Raw genomic sequence first — 18,470 nt, forward strand, 5'->3', positions numbered from 1 at the left:
CAGCGCGCGCTGAACAACAGAACTCCGCTGTTCCAGCGATGGCTCATCTGAACGCCTCTGATTGGTCATTGCATTCATAAACTCAGCATAATTGTGTGATTGGTTATAATGCGTAACACTGTAAAAACGCAGAAAAAGAAATATAATGCAACAAATAAGCCCTAATATTAAAAAGTATTACTAGCCTGATAATGATAATAATAATAATAAAAATCGTCTTGCTATCGTCAAAGGCATCATCCACAGGCGATATCTCTGACTATCATCGATACAGTCGTTTATCGGCACAACCCTACTGTCCAAACTGATTATAAGTAAAATCGAAGAACAAACTGTTAGTTTGAAAAACCTAAATTTCTTGAAAAGCTAAATTTCCTTCGACCATTTGTCTGTGACACCGATATTTCCAATTTTCTTTTAACACTAATTGAACTTTGATCATAGATGTGTTGAAAAATAATATAAATACAGTTGAAAATGTACCATTTTAGACACACACACACACACACATATATACAGTATGTGTGTGTGTGTGTGTGTGTGTGTACTGGTTTTTGTGGTTTACGGGGGCAAAATTTGTATAATGACATGGGTATGACAGAGGTATTACAATTTGAAGGTGGTTTATGAGGACACTGCCTATGTCCCCGTAATTCAAAAGGGTTAAAAAACATACTAAATGGTGTATCATACTTTTAGATTGGTGTAAATCTAAAACTGCACAAAGTTTCCTGTAAGGGGTAGGGTTAGGTGTAGGGTTGGTGTAGGGTTAGGTGTAGGGTTGGTGTAGGGCGATAGCACATACAGTTTGTACAGTATAAAAACCCTAACGCCTATGGAGAGTCCCCACAAGGATAGCAAACCAGACGTGTGTGTGTGTGTGTGTGTGTGTGTGTGTGTGTGTGTGTGTGTGTGTGTGTGTGTGTGTGAATTTTAGCACACCATGTGTTTATCTTAGCAATATGCTGATGTTAAAGTTTGTGCCTTTGTATAATCAGTCACTTCTGAGATTTTATTCGTTAGGATGCACAGCCCACAATAAAGTTGCGGGCAAAATCCAGTCAATTCAGTAGGAATCAATTGGGAATTTCACGTGAGGGTAAAAAATTTCCCCACACAGATTTTGCAATACGCAAATTCGCCACGTTCGCCAACAAAGATCTGCTTGGTTTGAAAGCTCCACCTGGTAAACACCTTTTATGTGCTGATATTTCAAATTTCCTTTTAACCCTAAGCGAGGAACAAAAAATAACTTTGCTGTGAGTATATACGTACGGGCCTTTGATCATAGATGTCCTGTCCAAGTGTTTCGTAGTTTATGTACTTCCGAAATGTGACTTTCACTTTCACATAATTCCATTCTGTTAATTTGTCCGTTATGGGTTATTACCCAAAGCTAAAGACACACAGAAGACACCACAAGTCAATCCCTTGAGGAAGCTGTTTTGCAGGGTCAGGTCCGTCAATACTACACGGCTACTCATTAACCACAGAATCTGTTTAGCAGTGGAAATAAATGATGTGTAATTACGTGACTGATTAAACCTCATTTCTGGCCTGTCATCAGGTTGAGCAGCTCATGTCAGGCCCAGCGGTGTCTCTGGGGACGAGTACGCAGTAGTGCGGGCCGGTCAGGAGGTCAGGGAAAGCAGATTAAGACAAGGGTATTACTGTATTTAACAGAACAAAACGTCATATCGTTCATGCTTCACTGACCAAATGATCTCTAGCCCTGCACTGGGTTCTGATGGGACGCTTATCATTAGTAAAGTACAGATAGATCTTCATTTAAAGTCAACATGAAACGGCACCCAGAAGTCATTGTACTTCCATAATGGACGCTTCATTTTTGTGAAACTCCAAAAACATACCTGTGTATACAATTCACTGCAGTTTCCAGCTGAAATGAACACTAGTGGCAGTAAAACATCAACATCTTTTATTCCTTTTCACACAAAATATGATTACATGGGCAGATTATTCATTAGTAAAACTTATTTTTGCACGATTCCTTGCACAGTCAAGAATTTTGATGTTTTTATCACATAACCAATAACCAGCTCCATATATATATATATATATATATATATATATATATATATGAAGAGTTCATTTGCAAAAACAGATAACTATGTTTTTAACAGTTCTCAGAAATCATGTTTTTTCATTGTGCATTCCCATTAATCTCAATCAAACTGCAGTTGGGTTATTTTGATTAGGTTACAAAATAACTAAAAAAAAAAAACAGTTAACTAACACAATAAAAACATGATAACATAATAAAAAAACATGATTATCAGAGATATCAGTTTTTGCAAATAATCTCTTCATATATATATATATATATATATATATATATATATAAATTGGGAAAGATTTTTGGAACTATATCTTTATCGTTATCTTTATAGTTATCGTCCTTGGTGTGAACAGGCCTTAACACAAAAAAGAGAAGAAAAAAAAAGTTTTTAAAACATAAAAAAAAAGTGCATTTTAAACATTCAGAAAACATATACAAATAACGTTTTCATAACTTAATTGGAATGTAGGCAAAACATTCTTAGAACATAACGAAAGGCATGGTCGCTTCAGCAAATGTTTTTTATCTCTCGTTTGCTTTTCTACTATCAGAATTCAGATAGGTGGTACGTTATTTTCAAATATTATAGATTGTTAACCTTTTAGTGGCAGATTGACATTTGTCTGTCTCGGATAAAACTGAATGCACTTTTAGCATCACTTTGAAAGTGTCCTGAAACACGCAACGTAATATCATTTTGCAGAAAAGTTTCCACAGGCACGTTTTTCCAATTAGCCTATATTGGTAATGAAATGTATTTTTGTATTTAACAAGACAAAATATGTATTACAGGTGGGTTGAAAAGTAAAAGTGTGGTGAAGAAAGTCATTCAGAGGTGGGGCAAGTTTAATTTGTTATGAAGGAAGATTATGAAGACGAATATTTTATCATTTTGCGTAACATCACTGATGAATCATTTACGATAAGATTATGAATTATGAAATTTCAGAAGTTTGCTATATGTAATATCTTTTCTGCTTCTGAATAAGCAGATCTTTGAAATGATTAAGATGTGATATGATATATGTCAAAATAGACGTGTTTCTCTGGCTGATATGACAGTGGTTTTGCAGTTAGAGATCAGGAATGACATAAACACTGACTGTGAGGTGGAATCCATTGCACAGCTTTGATTTGATTGTGCTCTTTGTCGTCGTTGGCGTGAGATGAGGTGAGACAGACGCATGAGCTCAATGCTCGTGTGAGCAGCAGCAGCGCTGCTGGAATTATTTATGGAGCAGCGTAATTTATGAGCAGACATGTATTGATTGGGTCCCAGCTGATGATGTCATGCCAAATGTAGAGGAATCAGACAAACACACACATTTGTTTTCATCACAAAGGAGACTGTCCACAGACTTCGGCTGCTTGCTTTTATAGTGAGTTCAGGATCTTTTCTGTACTCTGACCTTCACACAAACCTTTTTTACGGGTTCATTAAGATGTTATTTATTTATTAAGCCAATATCAATCCCTTTACATTTATAGCTCAATGCATTTTGAAGACTGTGTTTTTCTCCACTTCAGCAGCACTTAGTTACATGCACCAGACTTAACAGTTTTATTACTATTTATATTCTGAATGTTTTTTACTGATGGGTTTGTTCATGTATCATTCACACTTATTAATAGTTGATTAATCAACTGTAGAAGTATGGTGATATGGTTACAATTTTATTCTATTCACCTTTGATATCTTGCCTTTATTAAAACAAACAAGACGAAATAGCAGACAGACTGCAGCGCCTGTCAGAAGTGAAGGCATATGACAGAAAGTGTGCAGTGATATTTCTATCTGAAATCGCCGCTGATATAACGGCGATGCTGTGGGCTTCCCAGTGAAGACTGACGCATTAATAATGTACAAACTGTCCACGCATGCGGATTTTTATGTGTAATTCAAGTTTATGTACTTTGATTTCAAATGCATATCGGTTTCATGTCTACACGTTTGTGGGTGCGTGCCTTAAATGAAGTGCTTTTTTAATGGCCGGTGGTTCATGACTTCACCATATGACTTATAAATGTTCTCCTGTGAGAATAAGGTGCTCTAATCACCTTACATTCACAGATGTCCTCCTTATCCATCACATATACCTTGGCACAATGCAAATGTCTCAAGGATGATGTATTGTTATTTTCAGTGTCATGTAGAGTTTCATTGGAGAGAGGATGTTGATTGACGGCGAAACTCTCACAAACTCCACCAACAAACCATCAGGACGAGGAGGAGGAGGAGACCAGAGCCATAAACTGACAGGGATAAATTTTCAAATATAAGCTTGTTAATACAGGCAGATTAAAACCTGTCGTTTTTTATGGCTATTTTGTTTATAAAAGGCTGCCAGAGTCATAAAAAGCCTTTTTGCGAAGGTTTCGGCTTTTGTCTATTTTCAGAATTGCTGGCTTTGATTTAGAGAGCGTGAAATATATCACGGGAGATGGCCGAGCTTGTCTTTGTTATAGAAGATGTTTCAGCAATGAATTTTATTGAGCTGCATAAAAACAAGCTAAAAACTGATTACATTTTTTACTAGTGCTTAAGATAGATCACAATGGCAGCTGTTTCTGCACCGAGTAAAAACCGAGATTTCAGAAACATTTCAACATGAGTAAATGGACACGAGAAACAACCTGTCAAAGCAGATTTTTATAAAGTAGATCCCATTTGAAGGGAAGTCAGCACTCTGAGGCAGAGCTTCATAAACTCAAACAAACATTATATATGTGCTGTATATGTATTCAGTAAATTGTTTTACATTTGGGGTTTAAAATACAATTAATAGTAATATTCAGTAATAGTATTGATTTAACTGTACCGAACTATCAGATAAGAGCAAAATTTGATCTGAATTGTTAACTTTGCAATATCAACACTTTTATTAAACTGAACTGAATCAACAATGAACTAAACTAAGCTCAATAGTGACGCTGTTGTCTTCTGTAGAGCTGCTTCTCATTTGATGAATTTTATAACATAAACAATTAATTAAATTTTAATTCAATTAATTTCCTGTTTATTAATGTGAAGCTACTTTGAAAAAAAAAAAAACTGTATTGTGTAAAACACTATATAAAAGTGACTTGACATCAGAATAAACAATTCTTCCCCAGAGTAATATAGTTAATTAGTCTAACCATAAACTTTTCAGATTTCTTATAAAATATGCATCATGTGTGTTGATCAGCATTTCATTTTCAAATGCAACTCGTCAGAATTTTTTTTTTATCATAATCTGTTTTATAATATCTACACTGAAAAAGAAAACATTTTTTAAACAATTTTCACTGAGAAATTGTTAGCAAATTTCACAAATAATTAATATCAAAGTAATACAATTAATTAAACATTTTTTTAGTAGTAAAACTGAATTTGATTAAAATGAAGTCTCATCTTTCCTTTGTGTAACTCAGAACTGGCACACTGTGGATGTAACATGGGTTGTGAACAGTGTTTAATGTTTTTAGCATCGCTGTCCGCCTCTTTGTTTTGTCAAAGACACTCATGGCCTTCCAGTAAAAGAAGGCCGTGATCGACATGTGGCATTCATGCACTAAATCAATGCGCTTTGCATGTGAATCCGCTCACGTTAACCCAGTCCTGAGCCTGCATCACTGAAGTCTTTCTCACTTTGTGTAGCGTGAAGTGTTTCTGACTGTATGTATGGAGCGCGTCTGCGCTGACCTGATCTCCGGCGGCTCCCGTTCATCCCGCACCTCCATTGCGAGGCCCTTATTGATCCCTCTTCACATTGTCAGGGGCCCCGCGGTCCTGATCGCAATCTGTTAATTAATGTATCCTCCAGCACGCCCGGCCGCTGTTCGCCCGCCTGATAAAGGAAATTAAACACTCAGCTTCTCTTTTCTGCCGCTTTCTTGTTCTCCTCCGGCTCTTTCTGTCTCTCGGCCCACAAACACTCCAGAGCGTCCGCCGGCAGCAGATAGACATCGCCCGCTCATCTCTGCATTCATATGAAAGTTTGGGGTCAGGTGTGGCGGGCGAGTGGATCAATACTGTAATCTATCGGCGCTTTAATGGCGAGCGGGGCAGATAGCGCTGCTTTAGTCCACTTGTAAAGCAATCATTTTAATCATCGGAGCGATCGTGTGATGTGCAAACGGCTCGTGGAGATGCGCTGCACACGTTATTGACAGCTGTCAGAAGAAAACACATGAAGAAAGAGAGCATAATCATAATGCCCATGTTTTAATATGTGTTACTCTGGAATTTCTGTATTAAACACAGTATTGCTGGTGGGGAAATGAAGCATGTTTTATGTTTTTGTATGGATTTTCGTGCAATACAGTGAGACAGTTTTGTCCCCAAATTGCATTTATCTAACAAAATGGCATAAACACCATACTACTGTTTTATCTAAACGTACTTATAATGTCTAAATGTTTTACTTGCATAATATTTTCCTTTATGGAGGAACCCAGGGGCAGTGTTATTTTAGTATTACTGAGATATAGTTTTTATTAATATTTTGAATCAGTTGTATTATTATTGGTTGAGGAGAGACCCCTTTCTATGTAAAGTGCTTTGAGTACCCAGAAAAGCGCTATATAAATGTAACGAATTAGTAGTAGTATTAGTAGGATTTTTTTGTTTTAATTGTGTCTATATAGTTTTATTCATTTTTATTTCAGTCTTAGTTTTAGTTATTTTAGTGCATTAAGTTAAACTAAATTAAAATGAGAAATGTTGCCTTGGCAACTAGCTGAAATAAAATAAAAAATAAAATTATATATATATAAATTTTTATTTCAGTTAATGTTTATTTTGTTTCAAATAACAAACATATTTTAAAATGATATTAAATGTAGTTTCTGTTTTAGTTTTAGTTAACTAATAACCCTACCCAGGAGAGGGGTTTCTGTACAGACACAAATCTTAAAGTCTTTACAAAAAAATATGATGATTCTGAATTTTAATTTGGAGGACAGAATTCACAACAAATGTCCAGTTCAAGACATACTAAACCACTGTTAGAAAACAACGTTATGACTGAAAATCTCCTGCTTACTGAGTCCCTGTGTGACAACTAGCCCCGGGCTGCCCATTGTTTGTGTGTGTGTGTGTGTGTGTGTGTGTGTGTGTGTGTGTACGGTCTATTTTCTTAATTCAGTATATTGAGTACAGAATGTCTTGTCTCTTGCTCAGGTTTCTCCAGCCTGTCTCTGGGAGACCAGATGAGTCTACTGCAGAGCGCATGGATGGAGATCCTGATCCTGAGCATCGTGTTCCGTTCACTGCCCTACGAGGACGAGCTGGTGTACGCGGAGGACTACGTGATGGACGAGGAGCACTCGCGGCTCACGGGCCTGCTGGACCTCTATGTGTCCATCCTACAGCTCGTGCGCAAGTACAAGAAACTCAAGGTGGAGAAGGAGGAGTTCGTCACGCTGAAGGCCATCGCACTCGCCAACTCAGGTATCAGCAGCTTTAGACTAATTCCTTTCTTTGTTTGTTTTGTTTTAAATTTATACATACACTGCCATTCAATTGTTTGGAGTCAGTAGGAGTGTTTTTTTTTTTTTTAAGAGATTAATACTTTTATTCAGCAAGGGCACATTAAATTAATCCACAGTGACAGTAAAAACATTTACAACGTTGCAGTAGATTTCTATTTCAAATAAATGCTGCTATTCTGAACTTTCTATTCATCTGTGAATCCTGAAAAATAACATGTATCACAACTTCCAAAATTTTGTGCAGCACAACTGTGTTCAACATTGATAATAATCAGAAATGTTTGTTGAGCAGTAAATCAGTATATTAGAATGATTTCTGAAGGATCATGTGACACTGAAGACTGGAGTAATGATGCTGAAAATACAGCGCTGCATCACAGAAATAAATTACAGTTTAACACAGATTCACATAGAAAACAGATACTTTAAATTGTAATAATATTTCACAATATATGCAGTCTTGATGAGCATTTTGAGATAAATCGATTATTTTATTTTGCTTGATGTTTTAGTCCCTCTCAAACACATTTCACTGTTAGGCAAGAATTGCACAGAAAATCAATTAAGCTACAATTCAAATTATTAAAATAAGTGATAAATAGTAACAAAATAAAAGTTCAAAGAGAAATAAAAGGCTGATCTTACTTAGTATTTTTGTCTTGTTTCTAGTTCTAAAATTCTTAAATCAAGATGCATTTACTAGATGAGCAAAAGGACGTAAGATATTTAGTCTTGTTTCCTGGGAAAAAAAGTAAAATACTCTTAAAACAAGATTATTTTTACTTACCACACTGGCAGATAATTTTACTTGTTTTAAGCAATTTCGAGATTTTTTTTCGCCCCAGGAAACTCATTTTGCTTAGCTAGTAAATGCTTAAATCTTGATTTTTTTTTTCTTTGACTAGAAACAAGACAAACATACTAAGATCAGGCTTTTTTTGCAGTGCATGCTTTCTGACAGTATGCTTTATTTATTAGTACAGTCCACTCACAGATACGAGCGCATGAGTCCCGTGGAAAGATGAAGGGAGTGGAAACAGAAGAGCGTGAGAGACCGCTGAGCTTTTAATTGAACAGCTTCCGTGTGGCTGCGTTCCCCGTTTCTCTCTATCTCCATAACGGCCGCCGCCACAGATAAATTTAGCATTTCATTAGGAACACCAGGGCTGTCAATAAAATGTGTAAAGTTGAATGGAATGAGTATCAGCGAGCGTTCGGGGGAGAAGACACAGGCCCGTATCGACAGCTGGCTTTTCAGAAGGCAGGCCCCGTCCTCGCCTGATCAATGCGGCCCGCGCGCCGCCTCGTTTTATTCTGCCGTCTCGTCCGCTGTCTCTCTTTGTCTGGCTGAGAAATGAAAATGCTGATGGTGGGCTTTGGCGCGCGCGAGATGACGGGAGAGAGAGAGAGAGACGCGGTCTGTCCGATGGCTCTCGCGGGACTGCCGCTGTCTGACAGCTGTGAAAATTCATAGCCATTGATTTTGTAATTAGCAGTTTATCAATCGTATCGACAGGCTCTTTCTGATGGATTGCAAGGAAATTGTTTCTTCAGACGTGTTTTTTTAACCTCCACCTCACACACACACACACACACACACAAGTCCAGGTCTTCAGTCTGTCTCTCAGCTTCGCACTGCAAAACGTGATTCTTCCTCAGTATGTTTGTCTTGTTTTCCAGTACAAATATCTAAACTGTCTTAAATTAAGATACATTCACTTGAGAAGCAAAATTACAAGATATTAAGTCTTATTAATTGAAAAATGTTTATGATTAAAACAAGAAAAGATATCTGCCAATAGAGTCGGAAAAATAATCTTGGTCTCTTTTTGAATTAGTGTTTTTTTCTGACTCTTTGTTTGTTTATTTGTTATCACTTAAATTTGATATATATTTTCAGCTAACAATACTTAATATCTTAAGACATCTCAAGTAAATGTATCTTGATTTAAAAATGTTTAGATACTTGTACTGGAAAACAAGACAAAAATACTAAGACAATCTCTTTTTTGTGTACTGTATTGTGTACATTATTAATTATTGACATGATAAATAAATATGGATTCGCTAAATAGTAGCATGGATCATGTTTATCATATAAAACATTGCCAAATAAATACTTTTTATACCAGTATTTATATAAACTGTTTTTCAAAAGTTTGGGGTCAGAAGTCTCTTCTGCTCACCAAGGCTGCATTTATTTGATCAAAAATACAGTAAAAATTATTATTACAATGTAAAATGGCTGTTTTCTATGTGAATATCTGTCAAACTGTAAGTTATTTCTGTGATGCAGCGCTGTATTTTCAGCATCATTACTGCAGTCTTCAGTGTCACATGATCTTCAGAAATCATTCTAATATGCTGATTTACTGCTCAACAAACATTTCTGATTATTATCAATGTTGAACACAGTTGTGCTGATTCATTTTAATTATTAAAATAAACAAGAGGTTTTTTTTTCAACTGCTTTTACACAAAATCTTTATTTGTCACACAATTTCTGAAAGCTGTCACTCAAACAGCAGAAGCACACACCAGATCTGCAAAACCAGACACTAATTCTCAGCCTTTGACTTTCTGCAAAACACAACTCACAAAAATCTAACAGCAATTAATATTATGGCAAAGGTGTTTGCAAATGTTTTATTTTGAATGCAGTGCTTCATTTTGCAAGAGATGTGAGGCATTTTGCATTTGTGTGTGCAATTCTTGGATTCGTGAAAAAAAAAAAGAGGCAAAGTTTTGAAAATATGTGTAAGCAGCTGAAAAAAAAACTGTAAGAAGAAATGGCAAGTAACAATGAATGTAAAAAAAAGTGATATTTCGAAGCAGAATTGTTTTCTCTGAAAAATGACTTTTTACACTTCGTCAGGCAGTTTTATTGTGTGCTATATTGGCTGTGTGGGTGTTGTACTCAGCATGTGTGATGTGTGTTGTTCTGGTGACAGACTCCATGCACATAGAGGACGTGGAGTCGGTGCAGAAGCTCCAGGACGCCCTTCACGAAGCGCTGCAGGACTACGAGAGCTGTCAGCACACAGAAGACCCTCGGCGGGCGGGGAAGCTGCTCATGACGCTGCCGCTGCTCCGGCAGACGGCCACCAAGGCCATCCAGCACTTCTACAGCATCAAGATGCAGGGCAAGGTGCCCATGCACAAACTCTTCCTGGAAATGCTGGAGGCCAAGGTCTGATTGGCCGCTCGTCGCGTGACATCATCGGGGCCAGAGACTGCGGAGGACGGCCGCGTGGGCTGCGGGACGCTCGTCTCTCGTCGGCCTGAGACGTTTTTAAAGACCTGAAAAAAATAATAACTTGGTTTAAAGCATAAATATAAATGGAAAAATAATTTAAAAATCTATAACAAATACTATGTACTTGTACAGTAATGCTTTTTGTTCTTGATCTGTGCTTATATATGATGGAAGAAACTGTAAGTCATTTCAGAGTGAGTAGTCATTTTCGTTCCGCTATCCCTCCGTACATGTCGCCAACAACCTCGGTCCGGCCCTCGGACGACGCCAGGACACCTTGAGGACTTGTAAATATTCATGGCAGGATTTGGCCGAGGCTGGATGTGGAAGCTGCTGCCGGTTCTTCCCTAAATGTGAACTCTTGCTGACGTCCTTGAAAATACCTCTTCTTGAATCCTGGGAGGACGGCGTTTGTGACACGTTCATCCGGGATCTCAGTCATCTTACTCTAGTAACTCAGCAATAAATCGAGCCGATGAGGAGCGCCCACCTCTTGTGTTGCACTGTACTGCTTTTTTAAACTACTTGTTATTGTTGTCGTCGGTGTTTCGGCCTAAATGTAGTCGGTGGGTGAAAGGATCGAAGGATTTACGATGCGTGGCAGACGTCCAAGATGCTCCATGTTCAAACAATCAGATGCCTGTATGTCAAACGGCCTATTTTGGGCTTGTTAAGCCACCGGCAGAGGAAACGAGGTGTTTCTGCTCGGACCCTGCCAGGACTTTTATAGCCATGTATCTGAATGAAGGTGGGCGGCAGGTGCGGGTCTTTATCACCAGCTTTATTTTTAGGTCTTGGAAGTCGACAGCAGATTGAACAGGAGGGGTGTTTGACCTCATGTTGACACAATAGCATCGCTTTAAAAATGGCCTTCGAACTCGCCGGCCCTATAAACAGCTTATTACCCTTAGATCCACTTTACAGCAGTCCACCGTACACCCATTAGTCCAAGTTATCCATTAGGAATATCCCGTATCCGAGAGGCATTAGCTGTGAAAACAGCAGCGGTGTCACTGAGTGGACCGAGACGTCGGCGGACGCTACTGATGTCATTTACTTGAAGTGAACTGTGGCGCTGTCGGGATTCGACAGAAGGACCTGAGGGTTTGATTGTGTCCTGGGGTGCCTTTCCCAAAAGCAGCGATTCTCGTTACCGACATAGTTTAGCGATTCAGTAGCTATGTTTCCATCCAAAGTTACGAATTAAATTGTGCGCAAAATTGGAATATCGCATAAAACATTTGTGAATAAAGCATCCAGTGAGTTCAAGAGAACAAAATCATCACTTCTTGATTTACATGCACTAAATATCACCAAGAAAAATTGCATCTGCTGCAGTAGGAGAAGGCACTGTATATAATCATTTTTGTATGCAATAAATCACAAGCTTTAGAGCGCGTAGATGAAATGCGTTCGTGTCATCTTATTATCGGAGTCTGGCTGTTTTAGGAACGCAGTTGGGGAGTTAATTATAACGAAGCACTTTGAAGAGACTTTTATTTTATAATAACTAAACTAGCATTTCAGATGCTGTGCAATGAGATTGGTCCAGTTATGCTGTCCCATCGCAATGTCGCATCTTTTTTGATGCACATAAAGGAATTTATTCGATAAAAGTGTTTCTATCGTAGCTTATGCGTATGTTAAGAAATGTATCCTACTTAGTTGAGCGCATGTTTTTTATGCGCATTTTTAGAATTTATGCGCGTCTTGGCATTTTCATCCAGCGTTTTTTTATGCGATATCCCAAAATTTGCATAAAAATGGATGGAAATATAGCAAGTGTTTCTTAAAACCAAACATCTGCAAACAGCATCGCAAGCTTGTGTGGTTGAAAGTACAACTTTTGACCTGCGGTTAGAAGCATCTTGTTGGTATGACATGGACTTCAATAGATCGTGCTCAATTTGCACATTAAGCTATAAAACAGGCAGTACATTCTGTAGCCTTCATTGCATTTAAATCAATCGAGTGCTGCAGTTGTGACGTCAAACGCTGCAGGTTTTATTATGGGGTTTTTCAAGTCATGATACTTGGACGTTTTGTTAACTTGTATATTTACCACAGACCTTGTTTTACTCATGTTGAAAAATACCATGATAAAAAACCCATTGGAAAATCTTTAGGGAACCTGTGGTGAATTAGTCGTCTGGGTTTTGGTGTCACGGCTCCAGCACTCTATATACATTTTGATCTATATATTTTGGTATGTCAACAATCAGCTGTGTTTTTGAAGAGCGTGCATGTAAGTAAAAGTTTAAGCAAACCCCAGAGTATGACGTAAGAGGAACCAAACATCAAATGGGAATCACAAATAGTTAACTAGTGCTGACTGAATAAAATAATAAATTTAAACCAATTACGTACTGCATAATAATTTGATTTGAAAAGGCGAATGGCTTTCTGTTGTTTGTGTAAATTAACTATAATAATCTGACATCAAAAATGCAGTCACATTAACGAAATTAGCAAACAAGGTCCATTGTCAATAGTATAGAGATATATGAAGCACTTTCAAACTAAGCAGCTGTCTGTTGCATGAGAAAAAAAACTGCGTGATCATGCAAAACCCTCAAAAACGCGGATTCGTATTGGACTGATTGGATTTCGCCTGTGAAAGTTCGCCGAACAACATTAAATGTGACCACATCTTATTTGCAATTTTGAATTGATCAATTAGTGTGACATCATTAATGACAGGCCTGGTTTGTTCTCAACAACAGATGCGACCATGTTACTACAATTTGGGAAACAGTGACCAGTTAGTTGCATTGTTAGCAGGGTGGTTAATCAGCGAGATTTGTCATCATATGGGAAACGATCCCCAGGTCCAATCTCTCTCTGCATTGCTGATGTCTCTCATTGGCTTCGGCCAGACACTTCCCAGAAAACTTGAACCCACCACAATCTCGACCCCGACCAGACGAGATCGCGAGAGAAGATAATACAGGGATTCATTTTATATGCAGCGCAACTGTGTGGATTCACATTAGGGATCAATTCTGACCGAAATCATGCCAAAGCAGCGCACATCTGAACGACATGAACGCAAACGCTTCAAGCTACAGCACGCACATGCGAATTCACACGTCATTGAGTTCTGGAATATGCCAGAACCCAATTCATAACATAACGCAATCGTACCGCAATGTTTTATGAACATCTGTTAGTCCTGCACTTGAGATGGACACATGGTAATGAACATATATGCAACATTCACGTAGCTACCTCATCATTCATCCACGTCTGGACATTCTGTAAATACTCCTCCGTTTCGTAGTGCGCTTTATTTAGCCTGCTCCTGTCATGTGGACAGTAACACAACATCTGGTATCGCTAGATAACTAGGTTAACTTCTCACATACCACACTAACCACCAAAGCACACTAGATTTTTACCACGTCCTGTTTGGTGCACTGATTTAGGTGCTTTTTTTCTACTTTTTTGACAACAGGACACTTCATCATCTACCCAAAAACATGTGAATGTGTGAGTGGCATTAATGTTGATTTGTGCCTCTCCGTTCACTGTTTAGGAAGGAAAAGATGCATATCTGTAAATGCTGTCATTTATTTATTTGCTTCTACCGCAGCATGTCAGGGTCAGAATTGGTCCCTCGATGTTCAAAATGACGAAGGCTTTTGTGTTTCTCCTCAAGATATTCATTGTGTATATTATATCACTTTGGCCACGCTGTACTGTACAATAATATTGTTCATTTAACAAACACCTGTGTCACTTTCTTTTTTATGTAAAAAAAAATGAAAAAGTAACAAAGACGTACTCTCAAAGCACTTTTAGACTTCTGTTCATTTCTTCTCACAAACATACTGCCAGTCAATAGCTTGTGAATATATAACAAATATTTATAATGTGAAATGTTGTAAATAACAAAAATACATTTTTCTATGTCATTGCGGTAAATGATGGAGGTCAATTCAGGTAAGATCTGAGTCATATAATGTGTGTGTGTGTACCTGTTTTTCTATTCAGGTGGCGACTTAAACCTGAATACACACAGACTCATGGGGACTCGTGTCAGGGTGGGGAGCTAAATTGAGGTCTCCACGGGTAAACAAGCTAATAAATCACACAGAATTAAGTTTTTTGAAAATCTAAAAATGCCTGTAGTCTCCTGTAAGGGGTAGGTTTAGGTGTAGAGCAATAGAATATACGGTCTGTACAGCAGAAAAACCATTACACCTATGGAGAGTCCCTACAAGGATAGCAAACCAGACGTGTGTGTGTGTGTGTGTGTGTGTGTGTGTGTGTGTGTGTGTGTGCACGCATGTTACTTATTACAATTTTAAACTGATTATGCATTTGGAAGATGCTTTTTTCCAAACCAATTTAAATTGCATTCCAAGAACACGTTTTATGAGTTCCTGGGAATCAAACTTATGACTAACTACAGAAATGCTATTATGAATGAATTTAATGAATGAAATTGATCTTGTATTTACACTGATAGTGACACACAAATCTGCACAGGAGTCTGTATTTAGAGCTGAAGCCCTGCGCTGGACTCGTGTGCATTACTGTCCTGTAACTGTGGTCAGCGGAGCCGGATGATGATGACCTTTATCTGCTCCGCTGAAGTCTCTCAGACGGAGCGTGGCTCAGTAATGTAGTAACGTGTAAGTGCTGTAGGACGTCCTCAGAGACCCGCAGAGCCCCAGAGACAGCAGAGCAAACAGCCCAGAACTGACATGTGCTGTGTAGCAAAAACACACCGCGGACCTGCTGCAGATAAAAACCTGCTGATCTGCTGGAGTGTGTCAGACACAGCCACTGTTCACTGCTTCAAGTCTACTGGAGCCCTACACAGAGCCATTAATGTGTGTGTGTGCATATATACACAACATTTATAGTATAACATATATATGTATATGTTTTTGTTGTTGTTGTTGGTATATCTCAAATGCAAATATGTCTAAATACACTGCAGAACAAAAGGTATCTCAAATATCACTGTCACTGCCATTTAAAGAAGAGTTCCTGAAATAAAATATTAACATATTTTTTTTTCTTTTTTTTTAATTACGTTCATCAGATAAAAGTCTATTATCAAGTTGAAAAAATGTATAAATCACACACTAATCAATCTTACATCATTATGAAAATTTTCTGAGCAACTTTTCAATCAACTTCCCTCAGGCTTACAAAACAGTGTTAACATTCAAACATGAGCAAATTTGAAAAAAATAAATAAAATCATTAATAGAAAAATAAAAAGTTCCAATACCTGTTACAAATAATCAAAAAAGAATCACAAACATAATTCTACATCCAAATGAACAATAACACAAAACCACCAAAGATTTTAACCTTTACACAGAAGTACTGAGATATTTTGCTTGTGTAGAGATTCTGAGTGAAGAAATAAACTAAGCATAAGCATAAGAGACATCCACCAACCTCATATATATATATATTGAATTTTACTATAGCTTAATTTAAGCACTATTTAATACTAATGTTATATTTTTCCATAATTTTTTCCATATATTTATCTTTTAGCCATGCTTTATGACATATTTCATAGCCTCATTAAAGGCAATATAAAAGCCATCAGTTCCCCAAAAAAGCTAGATAAATAAATAATTTTTTTTTTTTTAAACTCTGCAAAACAGACTGTTTACCCAATTCCCGTGCTGTGTATTTTTATGAGAGGACTATCAAGATTTTTTCAGAACATGCTAACATTAAACTCTATTTAAACTGTGACTCGAGTCGTGTATGTGTTCCTATGTCTGCTGTAGCTGTATGACACAGAGATGAGCTTCAGTTAGGATGTTGCCTTATGGTTTGAAACAAAGCTTCAGTGTAAGCAACACTATTAACTACAGCATTAATATCCATCGTTGGAAATGTAATGTTTTCAGGATGAATATTCAGATTTTGGCCCAGGCTGTTGGCTGTAATCAAAGCTGGTTTTCCCAGCATGCCGTGTTGCGTCACGTTGACGGTGTGTTCGGTGGACAGATTTGCATTCATCAAAGCGTGAATCCTCATCAGTACGTGTTCAAGGCCTCGTATCCGTCCTAACACATCTCCATTACTCTCAGCGCTGATGGCCGAGGGAAGAAACGCGTGTCTTTGAACTGAGCTGCAGTTTACACTTCACATAAAGTAAGAGCTAAAATTACACACAGGACTGAAGCGGAGTGTGCAGAAATCCCGCGGGAGCCACAGCTTCAGAAATAAAATAAAAGGCTTCGTCTTTCAACAGGCTCTCGTCTCAGAGCTTCTCCTGGTCCAGCGCGTTTCTCATTGCTCTCTGGCTCTGCTTCTTCTGCTTGTTGAATATAAAACACAGGTATTTAACACTTTACAGCTGCATTCTTATTTGACTTGAGAAACATATCAGAAAACTTCATCTGGTGATGATTTTTGAGCAGTATCTCAACCAACAGGTTCACAGTGTATTTTGTGGCTTGCAGTATTCCAGCATTGAATTTTATTTAGAAAAATTCCACATAACAGTTTCTTTACTGCATACAACATTGAAAATCATACAATATTATTACTTACATTTTTACTATTATCGCTTTAATTAGTTGTTACCATTTAGTACCTAATGAGTTGTAACTGACAACCATGTAACTTGCAAACTTATTACCCATCTCACATTTATTTTTATTTTTGATGTCTGTTTAATGTCTATTGTTTAATATTTCAGCCCAGCTAACAAAAATGTCTTCTGAGAACATTTTGCCAACATTCCATTTAACATGCAGTTTTTAAAATGTTTTATAAATGTTTTTTTTTCTTGCTTTTGTGAACATTACATGAACGTTCCATTTTATCATTTTGCAAACATTATGGGAATATTACTTTTGAATGTTCTGAAACATGTAACATATAAACATTATAAGAATGTCCAGCTATGATGTTTTAGAGAAGGAAGAAAAAATCCATGAACAATATATAAACTTTTTTTGTGATAACATTTTCATTACATTATTAACGACCAGATAGCTTTGAGCAAACAGTCTAATTATATTAATGAAAGAAGATTCCTTCATAACTTTGAGAGAACCTTGTCAGAACGTTTACTATTAGATGTGACGTCTTAAATTGTTACCAAATTTGGTCTCAAAATGTAGGCCAAATTTTGGTATTGAAATTGCAATCCTTGTTTTAGATAAATACTAATTAAAGACTAAAATGACCAGTATATTTGGTTTGACTCTGAAGGATCAGCAGCTCATTTCACTGACCATCTTATTTTGTGACCCATTTATGGTAATTAGCAACTAAACTAAATGGCACTGGGTCATGGGAGTGAACGCAGACGGACGGAGATCAGCCGTGAGCGCGGTGATGCTGTGTTTTAGTGAAGGTGCATGTGTTGCGCTGGGATGGGATGGACTCGACCTTTTCTGCATGTCAAGCAAAGGTTAGAAATCTCCACTGGCCTTAAAGAAATGCTCTTGTTTGCCATTACAGTGAAGATCTTTCTCCAGCTGCACACAGACGCTCTCGAGGGAACCTACAGATGACCCACAAACCCTCGCTGTCCGTCTGTCTGTGTCTCACTCGCTCTGCTTCTTAACTGGTCATTTCTTGACATTTCTGCCCAATACTCGCCTCTCTTTGCTTAAGGCCTCAAAGCAGAAAATATTTGAATGATCTGTCAGCAAAACTTTTACAGTA

General features: G+C 37.6%; 1 protein-coding gene across 6 annotated transcripts in view; it reads left to right on the forward strand.

Moving 5' to 3' along the window:
- esrrb (estrogen-related receptor beta) overlaps positions 1-15,830 on the forward strand; it is a 78,172-nt gene extending 62,342 nt beyond the window's left edge. For all 6 annotated transcript variants that reach the window (XM_058748974.1, XM_058748973.1, XM_058748975.1 and 3 more), the window contains 2 exons: positions 7,245-7,514; positions 10,507-15,830. In XM_058748974.1, the coding sequence (XP_058604957.1) occupies positions 7,245-7,514; positions 10,507-10,751 (515 nt within the window). In that variant the 3' untranslated portion in view covers positions 10,752-15,830. The remainder of the gene's footprint in view (positions 1-7,244; positions 7,515-10,506) is intronic.
- Positions 15,831-18,470: the final 2,640 nt, after the last annotated feature.

The sequence above is a fragment of the Onychostoma macrolepis genome, chromosome 17 (assembly GCF_012432095.1).
Source record: "Onychostoma macrolepis isolate SWU-2019 chromosome 17, ASM1243209v1, whole genome shotgun sequence".
Lineage (NCBI taxonomy): Eukaryota > Metazoa > Chordata > Actinopteri > Cypriniformes > Cyprinidae > Onychostoma > Onychostoma macrolepis.